This window comes from Cryptomeria japonica, chromosome 8, assembly GCF_030272615.1.
Source record: "Cryptomeria japonica chromosome 8, Sugi_1.0, whole genome shotgun sequence".
NCBI classification, from domain to species: domain Eukaryota; kingdom Viridiplantae; phylum Streptophyta; class Pinopsida; order Cupressales; family Cupressaceae; genus Cryptomeria; species Cryptomeria japonica.
In genome coordinates, this window is record NC_081412.1 from 744,574,165 (window position 1) to 744,598,632 (window position 24,468).

Sequence of the window (24,468 nt, forward strand, 5' to 3'; positions counted from 1 at the left end):
GTTGTGCACCTAGATCTAGCAGTAATATGTCGAGATGAAGTCGCCCTGTGAATTTGAGGAAAAGTTGCCTAGACCGTAGCGAGAACGTACACGGTCCTTCAAAAAATCCACGAAACGAAAAGGGTTTTTCCGCTTCTGCAAATGGAGCCCGAATCTAAAAGTACAACTGCGCACCTGCAACCTACACAAAAAAAAGAGAGGAAAATGGGTTGAGACAGGGGGTTTGCCTTTAGGTCAAACCCCAGTTTTGGAATTAACCAAGTAATGAAAGAAAGTACTTGAAAGTAGTTGTAAATGAAAGATTGAATTGTAAATCACCTCAAGGGAGGTTGTGGTAGCAATGTTGATAGAAATTCTTGTGTGGAATTGAATGTTGGAATCAATCTCCTCTTCAATGGTTAAATCCTTGACTTGAATGCAACACCTAGCCTTGAAGGGAGACCTGAGAATGCTCAATGCTGGAAAAGAATGCTTGAATGCTTGATCACTTATGCAACTTGAATTTATCTAACTTTGACCTCTCCAACTTATGCAAATGAGAGGATAGATGCCCCTTAGATACATGTTAGTGGATTTGATTTTCACCATAGGCCGACGTCGGGGGAGTTTCCCGCCCAATGCACAACCAATAATGCAACCCTAAGAAGGGTCCTGCCCCAAAATAGGGCAGGGATAGGGGCACCACGCCCCTGTCCTAGGAGCACAAGGGTGCCACGCCCCTGTCCAAGGGGGGATAGTGGTGCCATGCCCCTGTCCTACCCCTTTCTCCAGGGTAGAGTGCAGACGAGGTGATGCAGAGGTCAAGGAAGAAGTTGTTTCTGAGGGCTGAGCAATATTCGGTCTCCGATCAAGCTAGAGGATTCGATCTCACTTGCGTGAGGACCTTAATGTAGTCAAAAATTTATACGATCACAATTTTTTGACACTATATTTAGCCCCCACTTTAGCGGGAGTATAAGCGTACGCCAATACTACCGGTAAAGTACAAGGAAACAAGATTTAAAGACTTTTACCATGTCGAGGAGGAAAGATGCGCCAAGCCCCCAGTGGACTTAGGATCTTACAACTTCGACTGACAAAGTAAAAGGGAATATCGAGAAGGGGAGAACCATGATTGCAAGTAGTAAACTTCCCTTCATTGAGTCATGAAAGCAAGGATACCAAAGATTATAAAGCAAAACAAAGTTCACTAAGTAATTCTAAGTATCAAAGAAGGAAAATATGAGCGAAGTGTATGCCCCCACGTTAAAGTGATTGTGCACGCCTTACCAGAAGCGATTGCTTTAAGGTAGGATACACCCAAGAGAGAGAGAACAAAGGGAGCACATTATCACAAGGATTTAGCCCCCAATCGAGGAATAAATCCAAGCACAATGAACACAAAACATGAGGTAGTGTCACTTTCCTCGGGGTCAGTATGTTGTATGATAACTCATGTATATCATGTATGTATATGCATATAATAATCATCATTACCCAAAGAAGGACACTACCTTAGAAGAAAGGGAAGAGAGGATGTCTTTTGAGTCAACATGAAAGAGACCAAGAAAATATCTCAATGCTTTGCATCATCCCCAAGTAGACATTAAGGGAACAATAGAAGAACAGGGTTACACATAGAAGAATGGCCACAAAAGAGCACGAAAGGAGAAAGAGAGAAGATCTACAATGCTAATATTGCTAATCTAGCACGACATCCACCTCCCGATCTTGTTGATCACTATTTTGGGAAGGCGAGCAACATGCCAGAGGAGTGACATAGAGCACAACAGATGGAGCTATCACAAGATCCAAACAAGGACTAAGCTCATGTTGTAAGTCACTTTGTTTGATTCTAGGAGCTAGGATTAGGGTTTGTGAAAACTCATCCGATAAATGCTTGTCCACATCAACATACTCATACTCGCTATCAAAAGAATTAGGAGTTGCATTGCCATTATGAATAACATTTTCACCCATTTCTTCATCAAAGTTTAGAGAAAGAGGAGCAGGAACATGAATAGTAGTAAAACCATCACATGTTTTATGCAACTTATGATTTGGATATGTTGGTTGAACATATTGCTTAGGAAAAAAGGGAATCATGTCAACTATCGGAGTCTGAGGAGATTGAGTATTTTGAGGGATACCTTCACGAGCTCAAACACGACATCTTCATCGGTGTTCTCTCACAAAATGATTCCGTCAAGTCTTAGTGGAAAGCTGAGAAGGAGGAGGAACACTTGAAAAAACATGAATGTTTCTCTCCTTGATACTTGAAGGTTTGGGTTGAGGTCTTTTTGGTTGAACAAGAGGAGAAGTAGGCCTCTTCTCTCGATAAGAGGAAGGAGGTGGAATTGCACCATAGAAAGGAGGAATATTAGGTGTAGGAAGGAGACCAGGTCCATCGTGAGGAGGAGGTATAGGTCTAACCTTAGGAGGAATATTGTTATTCTCCTTAAGAGAAGGTAAAGTCACATCCATAGGTATAGGTGGACATTCTTCCTTAGGAGGGAGATTAGTTCTGTCTGTGAGGGGAAGAACCTTATCTTGAAGAATAATAGGAATGCCAAGTGTTGGGGATGTAGGTTGACTTAAGGATAATATCATATCATTCTTCCATTTTTTATAATATTGAAAAAGAGCAGCGCTCCTTGATGGAAGAGATTGAAATTGTTTAGGCCAAAAGAGATCAATAGGAACACCGAGCCTTCTTTCGGATGGACGCAATAAGCTATGGTTCACGGTTATGATTTCTCCATTGTGAGGAAATTTCAGACACTTGTGGATTGGAGAAGCAATAGCCTTCATGGAAGATAGCCAAGGATAGCCCAACTTCACACAGAATTGCTCAGAAGAAGGTATGATAAAAAAGTCAACATCCATGGATTTAGCATGAACTTCAACAAGAAGAGTGATAGAACCAATGGTAGGACAAGAGAAGCCATCAAATAATTTCATAACCACAGTAGAAGCCTCGTATATTGGTTTATGCAATCGTAAAGTGAAAAGATACTCTTCAATTATGACATTAACCATGCAAGAGGGATCAATAAGGGCACCACGATAAGGGATATCCTTAAACTTCACAACTATGTATAAAGGGCCATTGGGTGCTCTAATGGTCTCACTGGGTCAAATGTAATACAAGGATCCTTGGGCATATCCTGTATTTCTACCATATTAACCAAGTTTGGAGCCATAGAGGTGAATTCTTCAGAAGAGAGAGAATTAGGCACAATCTCAATAACATTAGAGGTATGAGAAGGCAAGGAATCAGTGAAAATCTTAAGATTTTGATTGGGAGGAGCTACTGATTTATTCCCTTTATCATTCACACCTGCCACAAATATAGTATTATTATCAATCGAGTCTTGAATCTTATTCTTCAATGCAAAACATTTCTCAATATCATGACCAGGTTGACGATGAAATTGGCAAAAGTAATTGTTATCAAAATAAGGGGATGCAAGTTTAGAAGGATCAATTTGTTTTATAGGAGGATGTTTGATAACATTTATGTGCAACAATTGAGACATAATACCATGTAAAGATTCAGTCAAAGGAGTGAACTATCTTTCTCTTTGGAAACAAATTGAAATAGAAGGCACACCTGTTGTAGCATTCACATTGTTGTTGTTGATTGTATCATTGAACTTGATGAGGCTTTTTGTTGGTTTAAACTTCGCAAATGGTTTTTGAACACTCTCCCCCTTATCACTCCGAGCCATAGGAGTGGATTGCTCCATTTGACTCGCAACTAGTTGATAATTGTGTAGTGTTGCGCACAACTACGGAAAGGAAGTAAACTTAGACAAAATAAGCTTTTCCTTGATATTTTTTTGTAAATTAGAAATGAAAATTCTTTGAATATCATTATCAGGTACATGAAAAAAATTTGAGCACACAAATTCTTATATCTACCAATGAAATCAGTGACTTTTTATTTAACACCTTGTTTACAATGCATTAAATCAGTCAAAGTGATTTTAGGTCCAATGTTGTTTTGAAATTGTTGGATGAAAGCATTTGCCAATTGTTGAAAAGAAGTGATAGAATAAGAAGGCAAAGAGAAATACCATTGTAAAGCTTTATCTCTTAATGTTCTTGTAAACAGTTTTGCAAGCAATCGTTGATCATAAGCAAAATCAGTACACAAGGTTTGAAATGTTTTGTCATGCGTAAGAGGATCACCTTTTCCATTATAGAGTTCCAATTGAGGGATCTCAACATGTTTAGGTGGCACGACTTTAACAATATCAAGAGAAAGTGTGCTCACAACATCAAAGGTGGGCACACTAAACTTGGATTGACTCATAGAAGCAACTTGTTGTTGTAAGGAAGACACGGTTTGAGCAAGATTGTTAATTGTCATTTCAGTAGAAGAATGGATGTTAGACATAGTTGATTTAGAAGGTGGTGTGATGTTATTGAAAGAAGGCATGGACCGAGAATAAGGTGGTGGGACATTATGATAAGTAGGCATAGGTGATGATTGGGTAGGAAAAGGGACACTTAAAGGAGGAGTAAAGTTGTTGAAGGAATTGCCCCCTTGTGTCACATTGATTGGCTGAGGAATAATAGGAATATTCATGGAAGACGTAGGTAATGATGGAGGATTAAATGAAGAAGAGGGATTGCCCCCATTACCAATGGTTGTAGGAACGACATTTTGAGTTGAAGTAGCCATGATGTTGGAGGTAAAAGTAGGAATACTAGTCATAAGAGTAGTCAAAGGAATATAATGATTGACTTGTGTTGAAGGTTGTGAATAACCTAGGGTTTCGGCACAACTCTTGGCATGCATGACATTAGAATCAACAATATGTGCAATGTCACGCAATATATCAATTCCATTCTTATCACTTTGAATCATGCGCTTAAGGCCTTCAATTAATGAAAGAGCTACACTATTAGGGTATCCTTGGGACATCCATTGTTGAAAGTTATCAAATTGATTGTCCAATGTGGAAAGTCGATCTATAGAGACCCTAGTTAAAGCTTCCTCTTCATCATGGGATTCATTAATGGGGTGAATAGGCACATGATTAGGATGGGAAGAATTAGTATGATCCTCATTAAATAAGTCACCCAAATTAGGCTCCATCTCCTCGGTAATTAAACCTTGAGAAGCCTTAATTCTAATGCTATGTCTAACGGGGACAAGATAGGTAGGACTAATAGTGCTAAAACTCATGCACCTGAGTGAAAATTTGAATTTTGAATTGTGGAACAAAGCTTACAAAATTGAGTAATGCAAAATTTAAGAAAATAATGATTACACAATTTGAACTTTGTTGGAAGAAGGGGATGTCACAATTTCCAAAAATGAAAGGAAATTGAAATTTTAAAATTAGGGCCAAGGGAATACCACTTAATTTTAAAATCAGGGCAGACTATAATTAACCTCTTAATTTAAAAAAATTTCTTGAAATTTGAAATGTTGAATTTGGGAGGTATTTCCGATTCTAGAGGAATAAAAAATCGACAAAATCAACCAATCTTTTGGATTTAGGCTATTGAATACAATCATAACAGTCTCCCAAAATTTTAGAAAAGTCGAGGACCGTGGCGGGAACACACATGGTCCGAGCAACTTTTAAAAAAAATTTCAGGGATGAATATTACGATGATTTCAAAGCTAACCTCCCAAAATTGGTGAATTTTACGATCTCTAGATGTCGAAATGAAGGCGCAAATGTGAAAATAGGACCCTATTAGGGCTTTGAAGAAAAAGAGGAATTGAATTGCAATTTTGAAAAAGGTCAAACGTAATGGATATGGACGCCTTGGAAAATGTTTAGAAATCTGAATTGAAATGAAATTGATTTAAAATTTGCACAAAATCCAATTAATTTTAAAAATTAGGGTTTTATGACCTAACCACTTAATTTTAAAATTTGAATTTTGGGAAAAAGGGGGGAAATTGAAAATTTGAATTGTGGGAATGAAGTTAAATCTAAGAACAATCAGAAATCTGAAAATTAAATTGAAATCCAATTTTTGCACAAGTTCAATATGATTTTTGAAAATTAGGGTTTTAACAAGTAACCTCTTAATTTTGTAAATTTTATTTGCAAATTGAACAAGACAAGGAGGAAATTGAATTTGACAAACAAAACAATTTTCAAATCTAAGATAACCACAAGCAATTTTTAGAAATTACAAGTTCAATTTTAATTAAAAACTAGGGGTTTTAATGATTTAGCCACTAAGTTTGTAGAAATTTGAAACTTGTAAATGAAAAATATGCAATTTTTTTCAAAGGAAAGCATGCTTCACGTTGGGTTCACCAAAATGTAATGGTGGAAAAATGGTGAATGATAGATCAAGAGGAAAACTACCCTTTCCCTCAAAGAGAGATGATAGTTTCACTATTGATTTTCACCATGTTACATTGGAAGAGGAGAGGATAATTCACTAGATTTAATCCCTCCACAAGAAGATGATAGATTGAATTCTAAATGAAATGGGAATGATAAGTTGATCCCCTCTAACTTGTTTGAAATGGAAAGGAATTGATTGAATTATGTAGTGCAGAAGTGACAAAGAACTGATTATAACTTGAGATCGGGATATGGGATGATGTCGTGCACCTGGATTTGGCAATAATATGTCGAGACGAAGTCACCCTGCGAATTTGAGGAAAAGTTGCCCAAACCATGGCGGGAACATACATGGTCCTCCAAAAAATCCACGAAATGAAAAGGGTTTTTTCGCCTCTGCAAATGGATCCCGAATTCGAAAGTATAGCCGCGCACCTGCAACCTACACATAGAAGAGAGAGGAAAATGGGTTGGAACTAGGGGTTTGCTTTTAGGTCAAACCCTAGTTTTGGAATTAACCAAGTAATGAAATAAAGTACTTGCAAGTAGCTATAAATGAAAGACTGAGTTGTAAATCACCTCAAGGGAGGTTGTGGTAGCAATGTTGATAGAAATGCTTGTGTGGAATTGAATGTTGGAATCAATCTCCTCTTCAATGGTTGAATCCTTGACTTGAATGCAACACCTAGCCTTGAAGGGAGACTTGAGAATACTCAATGCTGGAAAAGAATGATTGAATGCTCTTGAATGCTTTATCACTTATGCAACTTGAATTTATCCAACTTCGACTTCTCCAACTTATGCAAATGAGATGATGAATTCTCCTTAAATACATGTTAGTGGATTTGATTTTCGTCATAGGCTGACATCGGGGGAGTTTCCCACCCAATGCACAACCAACAATGCAACCCTAAGAAGGGTCCTGCCCCAAAATAGGGTAGGGACAGTGGCGCCACGCCCCTGTCCTACCCCTTTCTCTAGGGAAGAGTGCGGACGGGGTGATGCAGAGGCCAAGGAAGAAGTTGTTTCTAAGGGCTGAGCAATCTTTGGTCTTTGATCGGGCTAGAGGATTCGATCTTGCATGCATGAGGACCCTAATGTAGTCGAAAATTGCTAGGGTCACAATTTTATGACACTACGACTTCCAATAGATTTCCTCCTGCTTCAAGCTTTCCTTCCACTTTTCCCTTAGATTTTCCTCAGCCCTATGTGTAGATTTTGAGGAGTTCCTCTGTGCCATAATTTCCTAAACAGGAGTCAATTTTGAATTAATCTCTTTTTTCTTGTCAAATATATTACCAAACGTGAACTTATTCCACCCCCTCACATTCTTCCTTATCAAATCAAGTTTATGAGCATTTCCATACATAGGAGTTCCCTGAATTGGGTGCTCCACCATTCACTAATATAATCTCTAAACTCTAGGTGTGTTGTCCCCATGATCTCATAGTGGAGAGGAATACATCCATTGGTAGGTCTATCAAACCATTCCAAAAGAATTGGGTTATGATCCGAAACTGTCTTGAGGAGGGCATGGAGAGTGACATTGTATCCAATATCCTAGTTGCTTGAGACCAAAAACTTGTCCAACCTGAGTTTAATAAGGTGATCTCCCTTCTTATGATTGGAATAGGTGAATGGTTAGATCCTCAAGTCAACATCAATCATGTAATTATTAGTAATAAAGTTTGCCAGATCAACCATACTATTTGAATAATCCATCAAGCCTCCATGTTTCTTCGAAGGAAATAGGGGGTCCAGTTAAAATCACCTACCACAATCCAATGGGAATCCTAGTCCTGTTGAATCAAGGAGGAAATCTCATCCGAAAGAACCAGATGACCAATCTGGGTGAACATACACATTAACAAGGCACCAAGAGTTAGATTGAGAGGGAAGCTTAACAGATAAAGAACTAGTAGAGGAACATATAATAAATCTTCCCAACTTCGTGGTGTTTCACATATTGACCACACCCCCTGAGGCTCCATTTGCATTACTAATCGAAAAAGAGGATCTCGACCAAATATTTCCTGCAATATTACTACAAGAATTATCTGTCATCTTAACTTCTTGAAGCAACAAAATATTAATCTTTTTTTCAAGAATGCAGTCCTTGAGAGCCAACTGTTTGTAGGAGCTATTTAAGCCCCTCGTATTCCATGAGAGGAATTTTATTTTTTAATTTTGGTTGAAGAATCAAGGGTCTTCTTCCTCTAATGGGCAATTTCAGTTACCAATTCCTTGTGTCTAGTGAGCCTTTGTGACGGGCATCTAGTCTTCAATTCTGGCCCCACATCAATATTCTTATTCTTGGTCTTCCTTTTTCTGAGTCACCCATCCATCATCACTATTTTGGGCACAACCATTACAGGAAGCACTAGGTGAGCCGAAAGTCCTCACCATACTTGGGGAGGGGGGAATATAATCAACAGGGAGGAGGGGGGGGGGGGGCAACAAAGACCTTGTGCTCACCCAATTTACATATACCTATAGTAATCAAAGTTGGGACCCCATCAACAACAGTGCAAGTGGGAGGGGTAGACAAGAGTTGGATCTTCCCCTCCTCAAGGTGTCCCATAACCACCACATTCTTCAACGTTCCTGAAGAAGTCACATTAGCAAAAGGCAGATAGATGTCTCCTTTAGGCTAGGAATCCAATTTCTTTGGAGTTGTATTCCTTTGGTCCCCTAGAGAAGACTTATTGGGGGTTTCCATCATCTTGAAGAGAACTTCCGTAAAAAGATAATCCTCACTTTCATCCTTTGAGTCGTCCCCTCTTAGAGTCTTGTCCACAGACACATGCTCAACAAATGTGCATATTTCCTTCTATTTAAGTGGCTTTTTTTTAGGGGGGGGGGGGGTTACAATAAGAGATTAGGTGTCCAGGCTTAGTACACTTTCAGTAATAAACTGTGGCGTTCTCATAAACTAATGCTTGGTCCAGCTTCCCAACTTAGATTGCAAGGTAATAAATTTAGGAAGATTCTTATTCATAACAACCATCACACAAAAATGAGAAAAAACTATCCTGGATATCAATCTGGTCACCTCATCTGTGGACACATAGTGCTCAAATGTGCTTCCAATCCACTAGAATATCTGTTCGTCCTAGAAATTGAGTGGGAGCCTAGGTAAATAGACCCACACAGGAGCAGTCTTATTTAAATCCATAATAGGATCAAAACTAGGTTTCCATCTACAAAGAGAAAGCTGGCGTTTCTCATAAACCTAGGATCATGAAAGGACCGCAACTAAATCTTCCTCTGTTGTAAATTTAAATAGGATCAGAGCACTAGGCATAACACTATTTGTAACATTTCCCTTCAACCTCCATTTTAGAGACACCCATTTCCTTACCATTTCAATAGTGGGTCTGAAAGAGAAAAAATTACCAACTAGAGTATTCTTCATTGAAGAAACAACTTGGTCCACTATCAAATCCAGTAATACAATAGCAGATCCTACCTTAGCCTGAAAGCACTCCAAGACTATATTGAGGTCAACTTGACTATGCGTCTCACCAACAAGTGCATTCTTCCATCCACTGTAATTTGCATTTTCCTTTGGATTTGTCTGCTCCAACTCATTGGAGTTATCAACATTGTTATTACTGTTTGGAATGGGGACAACAAAGCTCATTGGCAAAGAATTAGTAGTAGCCAAAGTGGGGTCATTAAAAGACACTTTGGCGACAACTCGAGAGTAATTCATCGAGATCAACACAACAACAACATCCAAAGGAGGATCTACAGGCGGGGGAGCTTGCCCCCCACCCTCCACGGGCACCATGTGCAAGGATCAAGGTTTGAAATTTGAAAAATATTCGAGCGGGAAGTTGCAGAGCTTATTCATTGACAACTTGTTGATTGCATATTTAAATAATATAAATATTAGATTTTCACAATCCAATGTTACATCTTCTTGCATTCTCTAACAATCTCCATATAACAATGCTAAGGCTCAAATCCGAAGACCCAAACCTTGCAGTAACCTAGTGGAAATTTGAACCTTGGTGATCATAACAACACCACTATATAACCAACACACTATGAGAAGAACCCTATTTAGAAACTTTCTTTTATTTTAATAATAAATTTAAGATTATCTTAAATGTTTTTAGTCATAATGACAATATATCTCGTGTAGAAAAATATATAAAACAATACATCATAACCATTACTTTTAAAACTCGCATAAGAGCAAAAATCTAAAATTTAAGATATGTTAAGTAAATAGTTCATAGATTTGATTGTGTGCAAGCTTTTTCAACATCAACCTTCCGGATCACACTTCGTGATCCATCATCAAAATGAATGAAAGTTCAAGGAGATGAAAGATGGATGAGAGTTTAAAATATGTTTCTAAATTGAAATTAAAAATATTCCATATATACATGTAAGTAAATAGAAAAAATCATTTATATACTCTTTTTCCATATATTATATATATATAAAACACCAAATTATACTATCTACTATAATTCTTTGCACTGTAAAAATACAGTATAAAATTCAAAAAACAATCCACAACCATGAGATTCCAGGCGTGTCCCAGGGGCATTTGACGCGGAATTGTTAAATTTGAGATTTTAGATTCGAAAATAACATGTTTGTCACAGTGAAAATAAGACAAAGTGACAGAAGTATTACCATAGAACAGGCTTCTGTCATCACAGTAGACCGTGGCAAAATAGCTTACAACTTAGTACAAAGTTAGTTACACTAAAATTGCCGCTATATATGGAGGGTTTGGATGCGATATAATTAATTGCCGGTGTTTAGGTGGCTATACCAGAATAAACAGCAGCAGATCCAGTGAGGGAAACTGAACTGGATCTGGCTGTTTGGAATTTTAAATTTATTTCGGTCTTCTTTACAGCAATCTATTTATTTTGGATTTTCAAGTGTTTAAATAAAAAAGACAAATCTCTGCACAACATTTGAGGAAGCGAAATCATTGAGATGCCTGGGGCCCCTGCAACTCGTCGGAGGAGTAATCGATTCTGGTCGCTAGCAGGTAAACTTCAGACCCAATAATTGTTTTGCAAGTCATTATATGCTCGGGAGATTAATCTTCAAATTGAGTATTTTAAAAACTTGCAGATTCGTCAGGAGGGTCCCTCTCAAAAAGGTTAAGCTGTCAATTTTTTTTTACTTAATGTTTCATGTAAAGCATATGATGGATTGTCTTTCTCCTTCTTTTGGGGATCTAAGGTAGTCTCTAAAGCAATAGGCTGCCAGTTCAGCAAACCCACATTATTATTTTATTGCGCATTGGGTAGGTGGTGTTAAGATTCAAGATGCTATCTTAGTAGGATTTTATCTTTTAGGAAATTTAGTCGTTGGCTCTTGTAGCTGTAGTTGTGGTGGAATCTCTTTGTCTTAGTGTGCACTTTTGTGAAGAGATCAGGCCTAATTATGGTAGGAAAAGGCCGAATAAAGAAAAGTGGGTCTGGTATGAGTCACCTCTTTCGATTTCTCTCCAGCTTGGGATTTTAAATGGCTGTAGATATCATCATCGAATGTTCTTCATTTTTGTGTTTCTTCTGTGCATGACAGTCGGGGTTCTTTTTCATATTTTCACTTGAGGGGTTCATGTTTGATCTGTTGGATTTCAAGTTGTACTTCTTCACAAGGACTGCGCACTGTGTTTAGTAGGGATTCTCTGATTTCAACGTCATTTCTAGAGTCAGTTGAGTCTGGTTTGCATTGGTTTCAAATGATTTTGCGGCATTGTGAACTGAGTTTATTAGATTTTTCTTGATTTGATGATAGCATGTTAATTGCAGAGTCAGTTGAGTCTATTTTTGCATTGTTTTCAAGTGATTTTAGGGCACTGGGCATGTCTATTAGAATATTTTATGATTTCATGATCGTACATTAAGTTCGGTGTCGTTTGGTTCAGTTGATTCTGATTCAAATTCGGTTCAAGTGATTTTGAGGAATATGCAGTGCTTTTTTTTTGCTTTGACTTTTAGGTGTTGTTCTGCCTTGTTTGACTCAGGAATGGACTTCGGTTTGTCAAAGCCAAAGACAAACACTTCGATGAAAGTTGCTGCAGCAGTCTCTCTTACTGTGCTATGCATGATCATGCTACAACATTCCTCCCACACTGTTTCTACCACACATCATGAGGTATGCATCATGCTACAACATTCCTCCCACACTGTTTCTACCACACATCATGAGGTATGCCATTTGCTGCGTTTTATATTTTATGGGTTTCAACAGCCTATGTAAACCATGAATTATATGAGCCGATGTTCTGAATTGAGGCGTAGATTTCATCTATCGCAGACGAAAGGCTTTATGAAATAAACACGGACGGATATATGGTAATTTGTCTGTATTACCCAGGTTGTGAAATTCACGGGACTATGCAGTTTTTTGCTAATGTGTACATGCTTCTAAAATATGAATCTTATCTATGTTTGATCGTTTATTCCTCTAATGATCCAGATCCGAGAAGATAATTGGGGAACGTCACTCTAAATTTGTAGATCCTTCATGCATTATATACAAAAGCTGCTGTTAGACAATAGTTAGAGCAATGCGAGCCAGAGACATAAGGACTGGAATAGAAAACTTTATTTATGTGAACATTATGTGCGTGGCATTCTCTTGAAGAAGATGTATGACTATCTAGCTTCCTCTATACACATCTTGCTTATACTTGCCTATCTAGTTACAAAGGCATGATGGTCCAATGCTGCAGAAGGCAGAGAACCATTATGGCAGAACAAGATGAAACTATTGCTCTCATACAGGTTATTTTTCACCTTCTGTCTGTTGAGGCGAAGCTATGCCAAAATGTACCCACCAAATCTAGGATCTACCACTAAGCATGGGAATGCTAGCACTATTGGTACCAGCTGACAGTACTATGCTTGGAGAGTTGAATTCTATGGTTTGCCATGTAAATGACTGAGACCATGTCATGTGGTGTAAGCCGTATCAGGTTTGATGCCTGCTCTAATGGCTTCACAATCATGTTCTATATAATGTGCCATGCCTCTGGAACCGTTGTGTGATATCTGGTAAAGGTGGAACGGTGACCTTGGAGGCACCTAAGGCTGTTGGAGCTGGCTTAACATTTCTGCAGACCAATAAGGATGGTTTGGTGTTATTGCAGGCCATGGAATTTAGTTGGGCATTATTATCAATTTCTAGATTGGGTTCAGCGGTATTGCTGGTGATATATTTGAACCTCTTACTGGGGTCATTCCCAAAATGCTCGAGCATGATTCGTTTCAATAATTTTATTAATTTCCAATAAGGCTGCATCAGAAACAAGCTGCTGTTGCATGGCATGCATTTTAATTTTTCTTTGATTTAGTCAAAACTAATTTTAGTGCTCAGCAGTGCTGCTAAATTAGTAAATAGCAGTTGATGAGTGTAATAATGGAGAGGAAATGATTTCCGATAGAGACAAGCCTAGGATTTTGGTGGGACACCAAAGTACTAAGGATGAAAATTATTTTTTTGCCAAATATCTAATGATAAATCTCAGGAGCTACAGACTTGTTACATCTGCTTGTGATCTTTCAGAATATTAATTGCAGCAGGAAACATACATTATTACTGCCCCCCACATGAGTGCATGTATGGAAACAGTAAGATCTCTGCACATATGTTCAGTGTGGAGTATGATCTTGCCTGTGCACCAAAGGTAAAGGATGAATTAGTATTCATATTGCATCTTTATGGCAAGAAAAAGAATATGATCATCATCAACCTCTCCTGTTAATCCTTGATGGTTTCCATTCATTTTCATTGCTATCACCCCACCAGGAATTGGGCTTCAACCAAATCCTTCATATCCATCCTACATAATGTCATGTTATAATTGGCTAGCTTATATATTTTATTATGTGGTATGTCATGTGATGCTTCCAAGGAATCCATAATATATTATTAGCCTGTTTCATTTTCCCAATGACGTTCTTAGAAAGAAAGGATGAAAGATATTATGTGAATTCCTACAGATTGATAAAGTAGGTGAATGAGATTCAAAACTATAGCAAGCTGTAATAGTTAATCGGGAGTGCTAAAAGCAACTCCAACCACCAAGATCCAAAAACAAAATTATCTAAATTCAAAGGTAGGAAGCAATAAAACCAAAAGAATAAACTGGGTCAAACTCAAACCGTTACTCTAGAAAAGTCAATATCCACAAAAACTGTCATGATTATGTCACGAGATTAGGATATGTTTTATATCTTCTTCCATCCTTTTTGTAGAATCTCTACCTGTCCCTCTACTTTTTTTGTTTCAAGTATTTCTGAGTTGTTCTTTTGCACTTCTTTTGCTGTTTCTACCTAACTTTGTAGTTTTAGTTCCTTTGATCTGTTTTGATGATTCACGGATATCAACATTATCTCGTTTTTTTTAATAATCCAATGCAAATGCATCAAATTTGTTCTCCAGAGATTATTTTCTATGCCCCGCAATAAGCTTGTGACTCTTGGATTAAACAACATGTGATGCTTAAATAATTCTAAAAGCTATTACTATGATGAAAATCCATAAAAGTTTACTATATGTGGGTATAATTGCTTAGGATTGGACTTTATCCCCTCCAAGTAATAAATTAACTTTCTGAATATCTAATATTCAAAATCTTGTTGATATATGGCATTGGCAAGCATTTCAAACTTCTTCTAAAATTTTGTTGATATATATGTTTGGATTTTACTTATTTAGGAGCACAATGGATTTCAATAGATTTGGGATTCATGCAGTGCTTTTTCTAAATGGAATTTAAAGTTGTCACCATGTCAGTCTTTGGAGAAACTCAGAACATTAAAGCAATTTAAATATCAAGATATGACAAAGTATTCGAGGTCATCAACGTGATCTTAAAATTGGAATTGGATCTTATTAATCCAAACACTGCAAAATAATGTACATCAAAATGCATCTTGAGACAAGTGCCCTGGTAAATGTTTTGCATAAAGCATGCTACGATTATGGTTGAATACATTTTGAGTGTTTGTTATTTTTTGGAGTTAAAATTAGCTTAAAACTATATTTCTCTTGCAGTTACCTAAGCTTGAAGAAGGTGTTCAACACATTTTAGTCACCGGTGGAGCAGGATACATTGGGTCACATGCTTCTTTACGATTGTTGGAAGATGGTTACATGGTTACAATAGTGGTTAGTTTTTTACTTCCTGGGCGTGCATTTTTTTCCCAATAAGAGCATAAGATTATATTATATTAAGGCTATAATACCTTGGAAAATTTACAGTGTTCTAATGCCAGTGCAAAAGATATATCAAGTTTGGCACTAGACTTTTAATAACTAGCTCTTCTTTTAATTGAATTCATTATTGTCCTCAATCTTGTAGCTGTTTTTTCTTTCAAAGATTGAACTGTAGGATCTTGTTTTGTTGAGGGTAACTAGGGACATCATTGAGCCTAGCATGGTTATGGCACCTTTCTAGGAATGGGCATTGAAACATTTCAATATGCCCACAGATTTAGCTCTATTAACATGGCACACTATTTGTGGGAAGGCCATCGGCTGGCAGGTCATCGTAATATTGAGTGGGATTTGAACCTGCTGCTCACTTTAAAAAGCATCTTGTTACAATTACACCACAACCCAATCTACCTAAAGTTAAACCATAGAATCTATCTAATATTGGAGGTAATCATAATGGTTTGGTAGTGGGCTGGGTTCTCTTAGTTTCAAGACTTGACAAATCAAATAATTAAACTTTCTGTTCATTTTTAGGGAATCCCTTTATGATAGCTTAGTTGGAAATGTGTTTGATAAGCAAAACAAGGATCAGGCCTCCAAGATAATAATTTGGTAGCTGGCTGGGTTATTTTAGTTCCAAGACAAATCAAACAAATCTACTCACTGTTCATTTTTAATGAATCCCTCTATGACAGCTTAGTTGAAAATGTGTTTGAGATGCAAAACAAGGATCAGGCTTCCAATATCTCTCAATGTATTTAGCTTTAACTTCTGACTCTTTGATTGTTGCTTAATTCCAAGTTTAATATCCTCATCAGAGAAAACCTTAGTATATTGTTTAGTGATTTATGTGTTTTACAAGGATTGAGGAGATATATATAGGTTATTAAGATAAGAGTAGATTTCTCATATAGAGAAATCTGACATAAACCCTCTATAAACATGCTGCAAATGATTTTCTACAAGAATTGGAAGCTTAAACTTCCAAAAAGGCACATGAAGACTGCAGATACTTGGATAAAATCAGAGTTCCCAAACTCGCCGCGAGTCAGGCGAGTTCGCCAAGTTGGCGAGTCGAGCCAAGCTTGGCGAGTTTTGCTGACTCGGGACTTGGACTCGGTGAGTTTTGACCATAACTCGCAGAGTCCAAGCTCCAAGACTCGGCCACAATAGGTCAATGTTTTGACTTGTTTGACAAGTTAGTCTCTCCGTCAGGATTCATATATGGAATATAACATTTAAGTATAAGTTCTTATACTTTAAGTTATATTTCATATATATTGTTAGGATGTTTGAGAGTGGTTTCGGACCTCCATGAGTTATAATGCAAAATCTAGTTTTATGGAGGATCCTTCGAATTTCCAGACTTAGTCAAATTTTAGGCCATTTCAGGATCTAGATGACATTCCAAACAAATTTTAGGCCATTTCAGGATCAGGAGGACATTCCAGACTTTTAAGGTGAGTTCACTTTGACCTTGATGTAAGGGACGGGACCTAGGAGGACACTATGCATTCAACCAAGGTTTGATTTAGCAACTTGAAGCGTGACCAGATAGTACACAAAAACCCTAGGAATGATCTAAATAACCCCTAATCACTCAATTGACCTAACCTCCTTCACTCCACCTTGAGGATATCCACCTGATTTGATGACCTTTGAGAAACTCAATCCCTTCAATGCAAAGGCTAAGACACTAAAACAACCAACAACAAAACTAAAAGAGCTAACCCTAGAAAGCAAAAAGTGGGGGTCTTCATTTGCAATGGGGCGATGTGTGAGTACCTCACAACAGGGATGTTTTTTAAAATTTTGAAAAAAGGGGGTGAGTTGGGGACATTTCCTACCTGTCCCCACATCCCAAAAAATCCCCCCATGGGGCACAAGGTTATTTTTGTCAAGGGACATGTCTCTGAGGAGCATATTTTCAAACCCTTCTGGCCTCACAATTCCCCCTTCCATCCAACATATATATAGCCTAAAAACTAAGAGGTCCAAGAAAGACCAAGGTCAACTATAGTCCCAAGGTAAAACCTAAGTTCAACAAGCACACTATTTAATGCTACCATACACAAGCACTCCTTACAGTTTCCAAGTGAAGATGTTCATGATGTCTCATGTTGGTGCTCCCAAAATTTCAATTTGGCCAAAGAAAATACTAAACAGAAGCCCCAAACAAGTAGATACTCTACCAACATGCCTTTCATGGCATAACAAGCTAGCACACATTGTTATTGGGCTTTATTCAATAATGGGTGCATGAAACAAGTTTTAAATTGTTAAAAATCTCTTAATTTCAAGGGTCTTTTTATTTTGCCGAGTCATTGCCGAGTCGTTGCCGAGTCATAGCCGAGTCACGAGTCGAGTCAGCCTTGCCGAGTCCGAGCCGAGTCTGAGTCTGGGAACTTTGGATAAAATAAGAAATTTCAGGTTTGACAATTGACATCCACCATGATAACAATGTATAAAGGAGGACTTATTTAATTTGCAGGCCTCTATCTCTCATCTGGATGTTGCATTTATTAGATATCTGTCTTTTCAGCTTTTTTATCTTTTTGATGATGAGTATCTGTCCTTGTTGGAGTTAATCAACTTTTCCTGCAACTGTATTTTTGCCATTTTTAATTCTTCATCCTGAAAGCATACGTTTTGATCATTTCTTTATTCAAATGCTATAACTTTTCAAGCATGAGTTGTATGTTAGGAGTTTAATTAATCCTGTTATCAGTTGTTCACCTCACTGTAGATGCCCCTACTTGGTATATGGTTACCCTCATCCCTATGGTCCTAGGTTCCCTATATAGTTCTTTAAAATAAACAGAAAATTCTTTCAAAGCGTCTCTTCTATGCAGTTTGAGTATATCTCCTGCTCCGATCTTCCAGTCTGTTACTAACTTTTGGGTCACTAATCTACATCTCTAACTTCTAGCTACAGTTTTCCTTCCCAGAACCAAGTGATTTACTTTCTTTCCATTTTACTTATGTCTTTCATGTCTTTGCACACTTTTCCTTTCTTTTGGCATGTCTTTCCCTTCATACTACTGATCTGAACTTTGGCTTAATGTTGCTTATTCATTTTTTCAAAATTGACATACCACGAGTTGGACTATGCTGCCTTTTACAATATATACCTTTGCAAATGAATTTGTTTGGGCCTTTAAATTGGCTAGTAATTTAGTCACATAATTACGCATTAAATAAAGCGGATTTAAGGATTACTTTACACTATTGAATTATCCGATCCTTCAACTTCGTTTTTCATTAGCCCCACAACTATAGCGTTCAAAACAACTGATTTGACTTGTAGATTTACCACAGGTCCACAAAGTTGTCATGATGATCTACAGACATTTTCAGCTACCTTTGAATGTGGTAAGAGTATATAATGTCAAAACTAGACAGAATGATTTTGGCCTTCCCAGTAAACCTTTAATACTCATGTTGTGCATGAACATAGGTCAAAGCCTCTCATCATGTTGGTTATTAAGGTCAGATTCCCTCCATTTGGACTGTTTTTTGATTTAAGTGTAGGCTAGGTTACGTTTTGTAATCTTTGCCTTAACCTCTGTGATCATATTGAAGCTGATTTTCAAACTTCTGTTGTAACAAATGATTATGTTCTGATGTCTTCATGTAGGATTCATTCTGCTCAAGCTGAGCCCGGGTTTCTTGTTTCTGCACCAATGAAATTCACTGTAGAGATTGCATATGAGGACTGCTTACAATCAGATTTCTTTATCATTGACACTTTTACTGGGGATTCCTGGGCATGCATGTAGGCTAGCTTGTCATCCTATTAGTTTCCTTCACAGTTCTTTGGCTTATCTGATCCCTTGACTGGGAACTCCCTGGGCATGCATGTTAGCTAGCTTGTTATCGTATTAGCTTCTGCATCTTTTTTCTGTGATCTGAAAGACTGAAACATTGATGAAGAAATAAGCAAGCATAGTTAAATCCAGAAGCAAAAAATCATCTTCTTTCTGTATTATTTATTTAGACTTTCTGCCATTTGCAGGTAAACTAAGATGGAGGATTTAACACAATATTACTAAATTGCAGGACAATTTATCTCGGGGAAATATAGGAGCTATACGTGTATTGCAGCAATTATTTCCGAACTCTAACCAGTTGCGTTTCATATTTGCTGACTTGGGTGACAAAAGGGCTGTATCCAAATTTAGAAGTGATACTTTCTTAGATTCATTTGAATTGAAGAGATTACTGTTTATGGAAATTCTTCATTTGTTATGATTCAGCGTGAGAGGCCTTAACAAAAAAGTCAGGTGGATAAAATATTCAAAAACAATGCATTTGATGCAGTCATGCATTTTGCTGCTGTTGCTTATGTTGGAGAGAGTACTCTTGACCCATTAAGGTATATTCTGATTTATGTGTAATTTTTATTATTTTTCTACCCCTTTGGATTGGAATTATTTGCAAAACATTTATGTTCAACTAGGAAGCCGAAATATATATCTTAAATGTTTGTTGCATTGGGCTCTTAGTGATACCACTGTTATTTTATTTATCTTATTTACCGAGTTGAATTTGAAATGCAGTTGTTCGTATCAATCTGGTTTTAATTCAAACTTAAATTGATTGTCTGATTGTCATTGCAGATACTATCATAATATTACATCAAACACTTTGACTCTATTAGAGGCAATGTTTGTCAATAATGTAAATAAGCTTATTTATTCCAGCACCTGTGCAACATATGGAGAGCCTAAGATGATGCCAATAACTGAGGATACCCCTCAAGTATGGCTCTGACTTATTGCTTATTTCTTAATGTGTGGCTTTCTTTTTTAATTGTGATTGCACATGTTATCAGTTTTTGTTTTCATCAAGATTCAGTGCACATGCGCTTTTGTCATCTATTGATTCAATTATGAGGGGATGTCATTAATATGATCCTCTTCTATCTAATTTATTTCATAGCATCTTGCCAGATTGTCAAAGTTAATTGATGTGGAGCTGCAGTGCAATTTAGGAGATTGTTCTGTTTTTGTTAGGTACCCATTAATCCCTATGGAAAGGCAAAGAAAATGGCAGAGGAGATGATAAGAGACTATGCTAGAAGCTCAGATCTGGGAGTAACAATCTTGAGGTTAGTAATTTTTTCTGATATTTTTGCACTTACATTTACGCATGTGAATTACTTACCTGTCAACAACTGGCAGTATACTCAGTTATACAATACACATTTGTACTAGACTATTTATCACAACCATTTTTATTTTTTCTGCCGCCATTTTAACTTTACTAGAATTTGATAGAATGTTCATTTAATTACAATACTTCTCTGAATGACATTCTTCATTTGTGTATTGCCTTCTGCAATAGTGGGGCTCAATAACAATCGCTATACTTTTTTTGGAAAGTATGCTTTTCTTAGAAATTAGATTTTCATTTTACTTTAACGCTATTTAAGTTACCAAATTGAAACCAGGTGTAAGTGCAAGTGTAGGCGTGTTAATGTGGTATGCTGGTATGGCAAATTTTTCTTGGGAGGCTAGGTAAATTTTGGGTATGCTTGTACAAAAAACATATAAAAATCATAAATATATAGTATATACATATTTGCAGTCTAAAAACTATACTATATTAATACTATATTAATACTACATTAATTTTTTATAAATATTTGAAAAAATTATAGTAGTACCATACAATCTATACAAGATTAATATGGTTGATTTTTTTAACTATATTGGAAACAGCTATATTAATAGCATACTATCCATACCATGTTAATACTATATTAGTATCAGAATTAATATTGATAGGATTTATATTTATACTACACAATATGAACAATAGTTTGTAGACTCAGACTCGGCCAAAACTTTACAACTTAAAAAAGTACTGAAATTTCTTTAAAAACACATTTTTTTTTGTTGTTGCAAAATTCAGCTGCAAAATGTATTAAATGAGACTAAAAAACCATAGGAAGTGTTTTTTATTAGATTTGATTCTTGAATACAATTGGAGTACAAGATTGCATCATTGTGCGGAGTTGGATACAATAGCTGATTGATAACTGCTGAATTTATGATGATCGTCTTTGAAATCATCATCATAATTGCATATCCAAGCAAGTAAAAAACTTGTGTTTTTACAATTTCCCCTTCCCCATTCTAGTGAAAAGTTGCATGGTAGAGGCTTTGGTCCTCACATTTAGTTGTGGCTCCTTGCTTGATCTATATGATTGTGCCTATGGCTCCACCTCGCTGCTAGATGGCATTGACTCCTTTGTCACATCAATGCCATCCAATGGCAATCCAATCTCTACTATTTCTATTGTAGCCACATCCTCCATAATCTGTCTCTCAAAATCAACAATCACATCCTTTATAAACATGGAGGGCTCATCATCTCGTATGATTTTATAATTATAGGGATTGATCTCATCCAAATCAGTAGGTTTCTTTGATTCGTTCACCTCCCTTTTATGAAGTCAAAGGTTTGTTGCACAGAAACTAGGTCATTGAGGTGTTGCTGAGTCAACTTATTATGCTTATTCATGTGAATGGCATCAAACAAACTGTAGATGTGCTTGCAGCTAGAAGCACTACAAAGTAGGGACAAAATTCAGGCGACAAGCTTTTTGGAGATTTGGGGTGTTTTTCCCCAATCTTCCCACCAAGAACCTACAAATAAGATATTCAAGAGTCTGTAAATAAACAATATTCTATTAATAATTGTAATTTGTAACTTGCAAGATATAAGACTTGGATAGCTAGTGGCGAAAAAAGAGCCTCCCCCTAGCTTGCTTATAATTCCTACAATGATGAGTTTGCTTACTTCAACCTCAGATGTTATCCTCCCCATTAGCATCTGCAAAGCTATCGAAGAAGAAAATCTTGGGGTTGAGGTAGTACCTTGTTGCATGAATGGGTTGGTGGAGTTGATTGTTCCACCTCCGATCAATGATCTCGCAATCAGGGGCAAATCTACTTGCATATCTTCATAATGGTTTGGTCAGTCAATTGTGCACTGTTTTCTGACCAATCTGTTTGTACTTTCTTTAGGTTCTCAATCTGTCTTATTGTTCATGTTTTGTTCACTTGATCCTCATGGGTCAGGGGCCACGGTGGACCCCATAATTAACTTTTTTTAATCTCTGTGTTTTTTGACCCATGGTGGGCCCCATAATTAACTTTTTGTAATCTCCGTGTTTTTTGACCCATGGTGGGCCTCATAATTAACTTTTTTTAATCTAAGTGTTTTTTAGTTTATGCTGTAAAAACAGTAAGATACTGTAAGAGGTGTCCTGACATCTCTGGGATGGTTGAGACTCTGAGAGACCCTTAGGATGCCTGGTTGTCCCTGCAGTGTTCCCAAATATGGGAAGTTCCCTCCAGAAATCCTTGATTTATATGTTTTTTTGGGAGACGAGGCAGGGATATTTAGTTCCCGTTCTTGTGCCAGTGAAAATCTCATGTCCAGAGACGGGAAATGAACACCATGGATGCTTCCTTGTGGTACCCAGAAAGAAACTTGATAAGCAGAAATGAATAAGAACAGGAAAAATATAAACTAAATACATAAGGGAAAACAACTTCTATGGAGCCAATCTCTATTCAAGTTTGATGATAAACTACCAGACAACCTGCAAGGCCATAGATTGCTGCGTGCAATCTGAAATGTTGATTCAAAAAGCATACACAGTTTTTTCCAGAAATCCTTGCTCGTCAAGATCATAGATATTGATTATAATAAAGATCATCATTAAATTTCCATTGCTTGGCCAATGGGGCTCCAAATACAGGTTTCATGATGAGTGCTAAAAAGAATTTCAATATCTAAAGGGAGCTAACATATATGGTAAATAATTCTTAAACATGTTGGAAAATGTCAACCCAGCTAGTAACTATGCATCAGATGTTATGCCACTAACCCTATAGTGTGTATTTGTTATGAGTAGTCCGCTTGTGGCTACCTTAACTCTTAAATAAGTTACAATGTTACATAATTACAATTATAATTATATATGTGTATTTAGGTCATCCTATTCCTAGGAGTTATGTTTAAGCATCTAAGTCGGCCTAGGTGGTATCCAAGCCATAATATGGTATACATAGGAGGCATAGGTTAGTTATTATCATCATGTCGAGTATCATGTTCTGAGTGAAGACTATTGGAGGCATCCCCCTCTAAGTGGATTAAGGAGGTTGCCCCCGTGAAGTGGCATATTATTATCAAGTATTTGTAGCATATTTCCTATTATATTCATCTTGTACAAGTTATTTCATTACAACTGGTATCAGAGCATGATCTTGGCACTGTGAAGGCAAGGCATATTCATCAATTTTGCTGGTCATTTTAGAAATCGTGTATCTTCCAAATACGAGCAAATTTCATCCCAAATTTTAATGGGTTTTTTAAGAATATATTGGAGAACCTTCAGTCCAATTTTTAGGGCCATTGGAGCAGAATTGAGCGAGTTAATGCAGAATTAGAGTTTATACCCTAAATTTTTGTGAAGAACATATATTTCAGACCTGAGTTATTCTATTCCTAATTTAAAAAAGGTTTTTGAGGTGGTTATTGAAGAGTCTATAGTCCATGTTTTAGAGAAATTGGAGAAGAAATAAGTTACATATTGCAAAATTAGGTTTTACATTAATTTCACTCTCGAGGCTACAAATCCACTAATTTCTTGGAGATATTTTTTGGAAAGTGATATCTAGGAACGAGTACAAGAAGTAGAAGAACAAGAAGAAGAGAAAGAAGTAGAAGAACAAGAGCAAGTGCAAGAGTAGGAGCAGAAGCAAGAGTAAGAGCCAGCACAAGAGAAGGAGTAAGAGAAAGAAAAAGAACAAGAACAAGAGAAAGAGAAAAAGCAAGAACAAGAGAAAGAAAAAGCAGAACAAGTAATGAATAGAAGAAGTAGAAGTTGAAGCAAGAAAAGGAGATGAAGAAGAAGAAAAAGACAAAAATTTAGCATTGA

At 37.0% G+C, this 24,468-nt stretch overlaps 1 protein-coding gene and 1 long non-coding RNA gene across 9 annotated transcripts in view; both read left to right on the forward strand.

Moving 5' to 3' along the window:
• Positions 1–10,846: 10,846 nt before the first annotated feature.
• The window catches only part of LOC131061416 (probable UDP-arabinose 4-epimerase 2), a 31,707-nt gene continuing 18,085 nt past the window's right edge, over positions 10,847–24,468 (forward strand). Inside the window, exons 1-7 of one of the 8 annotated variants that reach the window (XM_057995075.2) lie at positions 10,847–11,325; positions 12,313–12,497; positions 15,351–15,464; positions 19,572–19,679; positions 19,796–19,887; positions 20,132–20,273; positions 20,528–20,622. In XM_057995075.2, coding sequence (XP_057851058.1) covers positions 11,271–11,325; positions 12,313–12,497; positions 15,351–15,464; positions 19,572–19,679; positions 19,796–19,887; positions 20,132–20,273; positions 20,528–20,622 — 791 coding nt within the window. In that variant the 5' untranslated portion in view covers positions 10,847–11,270. Of the gene's footprint in view, positions 11,326–11,484; positions 11,587–11,608; positions 11,764–11,792; positions 12,001–12,312; positions 12,498–15,350; positions 15,465–19,571; positions 19,680–19,795; positions 19,888–20,131; positions 20,274–20,527; positions 20,623–24,468 lie in introns of those variants that run through there. The other 7 variants (XM_057995065.2, XM_057995067.2, XM_057995070.2 and 4 more) reach the window with 7 other exon arrangements.
• LOC131061418 (uncharacterized) lies at positions 12,504–13,634 on the forward strand. The gene is made up of 2 exons (XR_009110538.2): positions 12,504–12,643; positions 12,768–13,634. It is a non-coding gene; the product is annotated as an uncharacterized LOC131061418 (long non-coding RNA).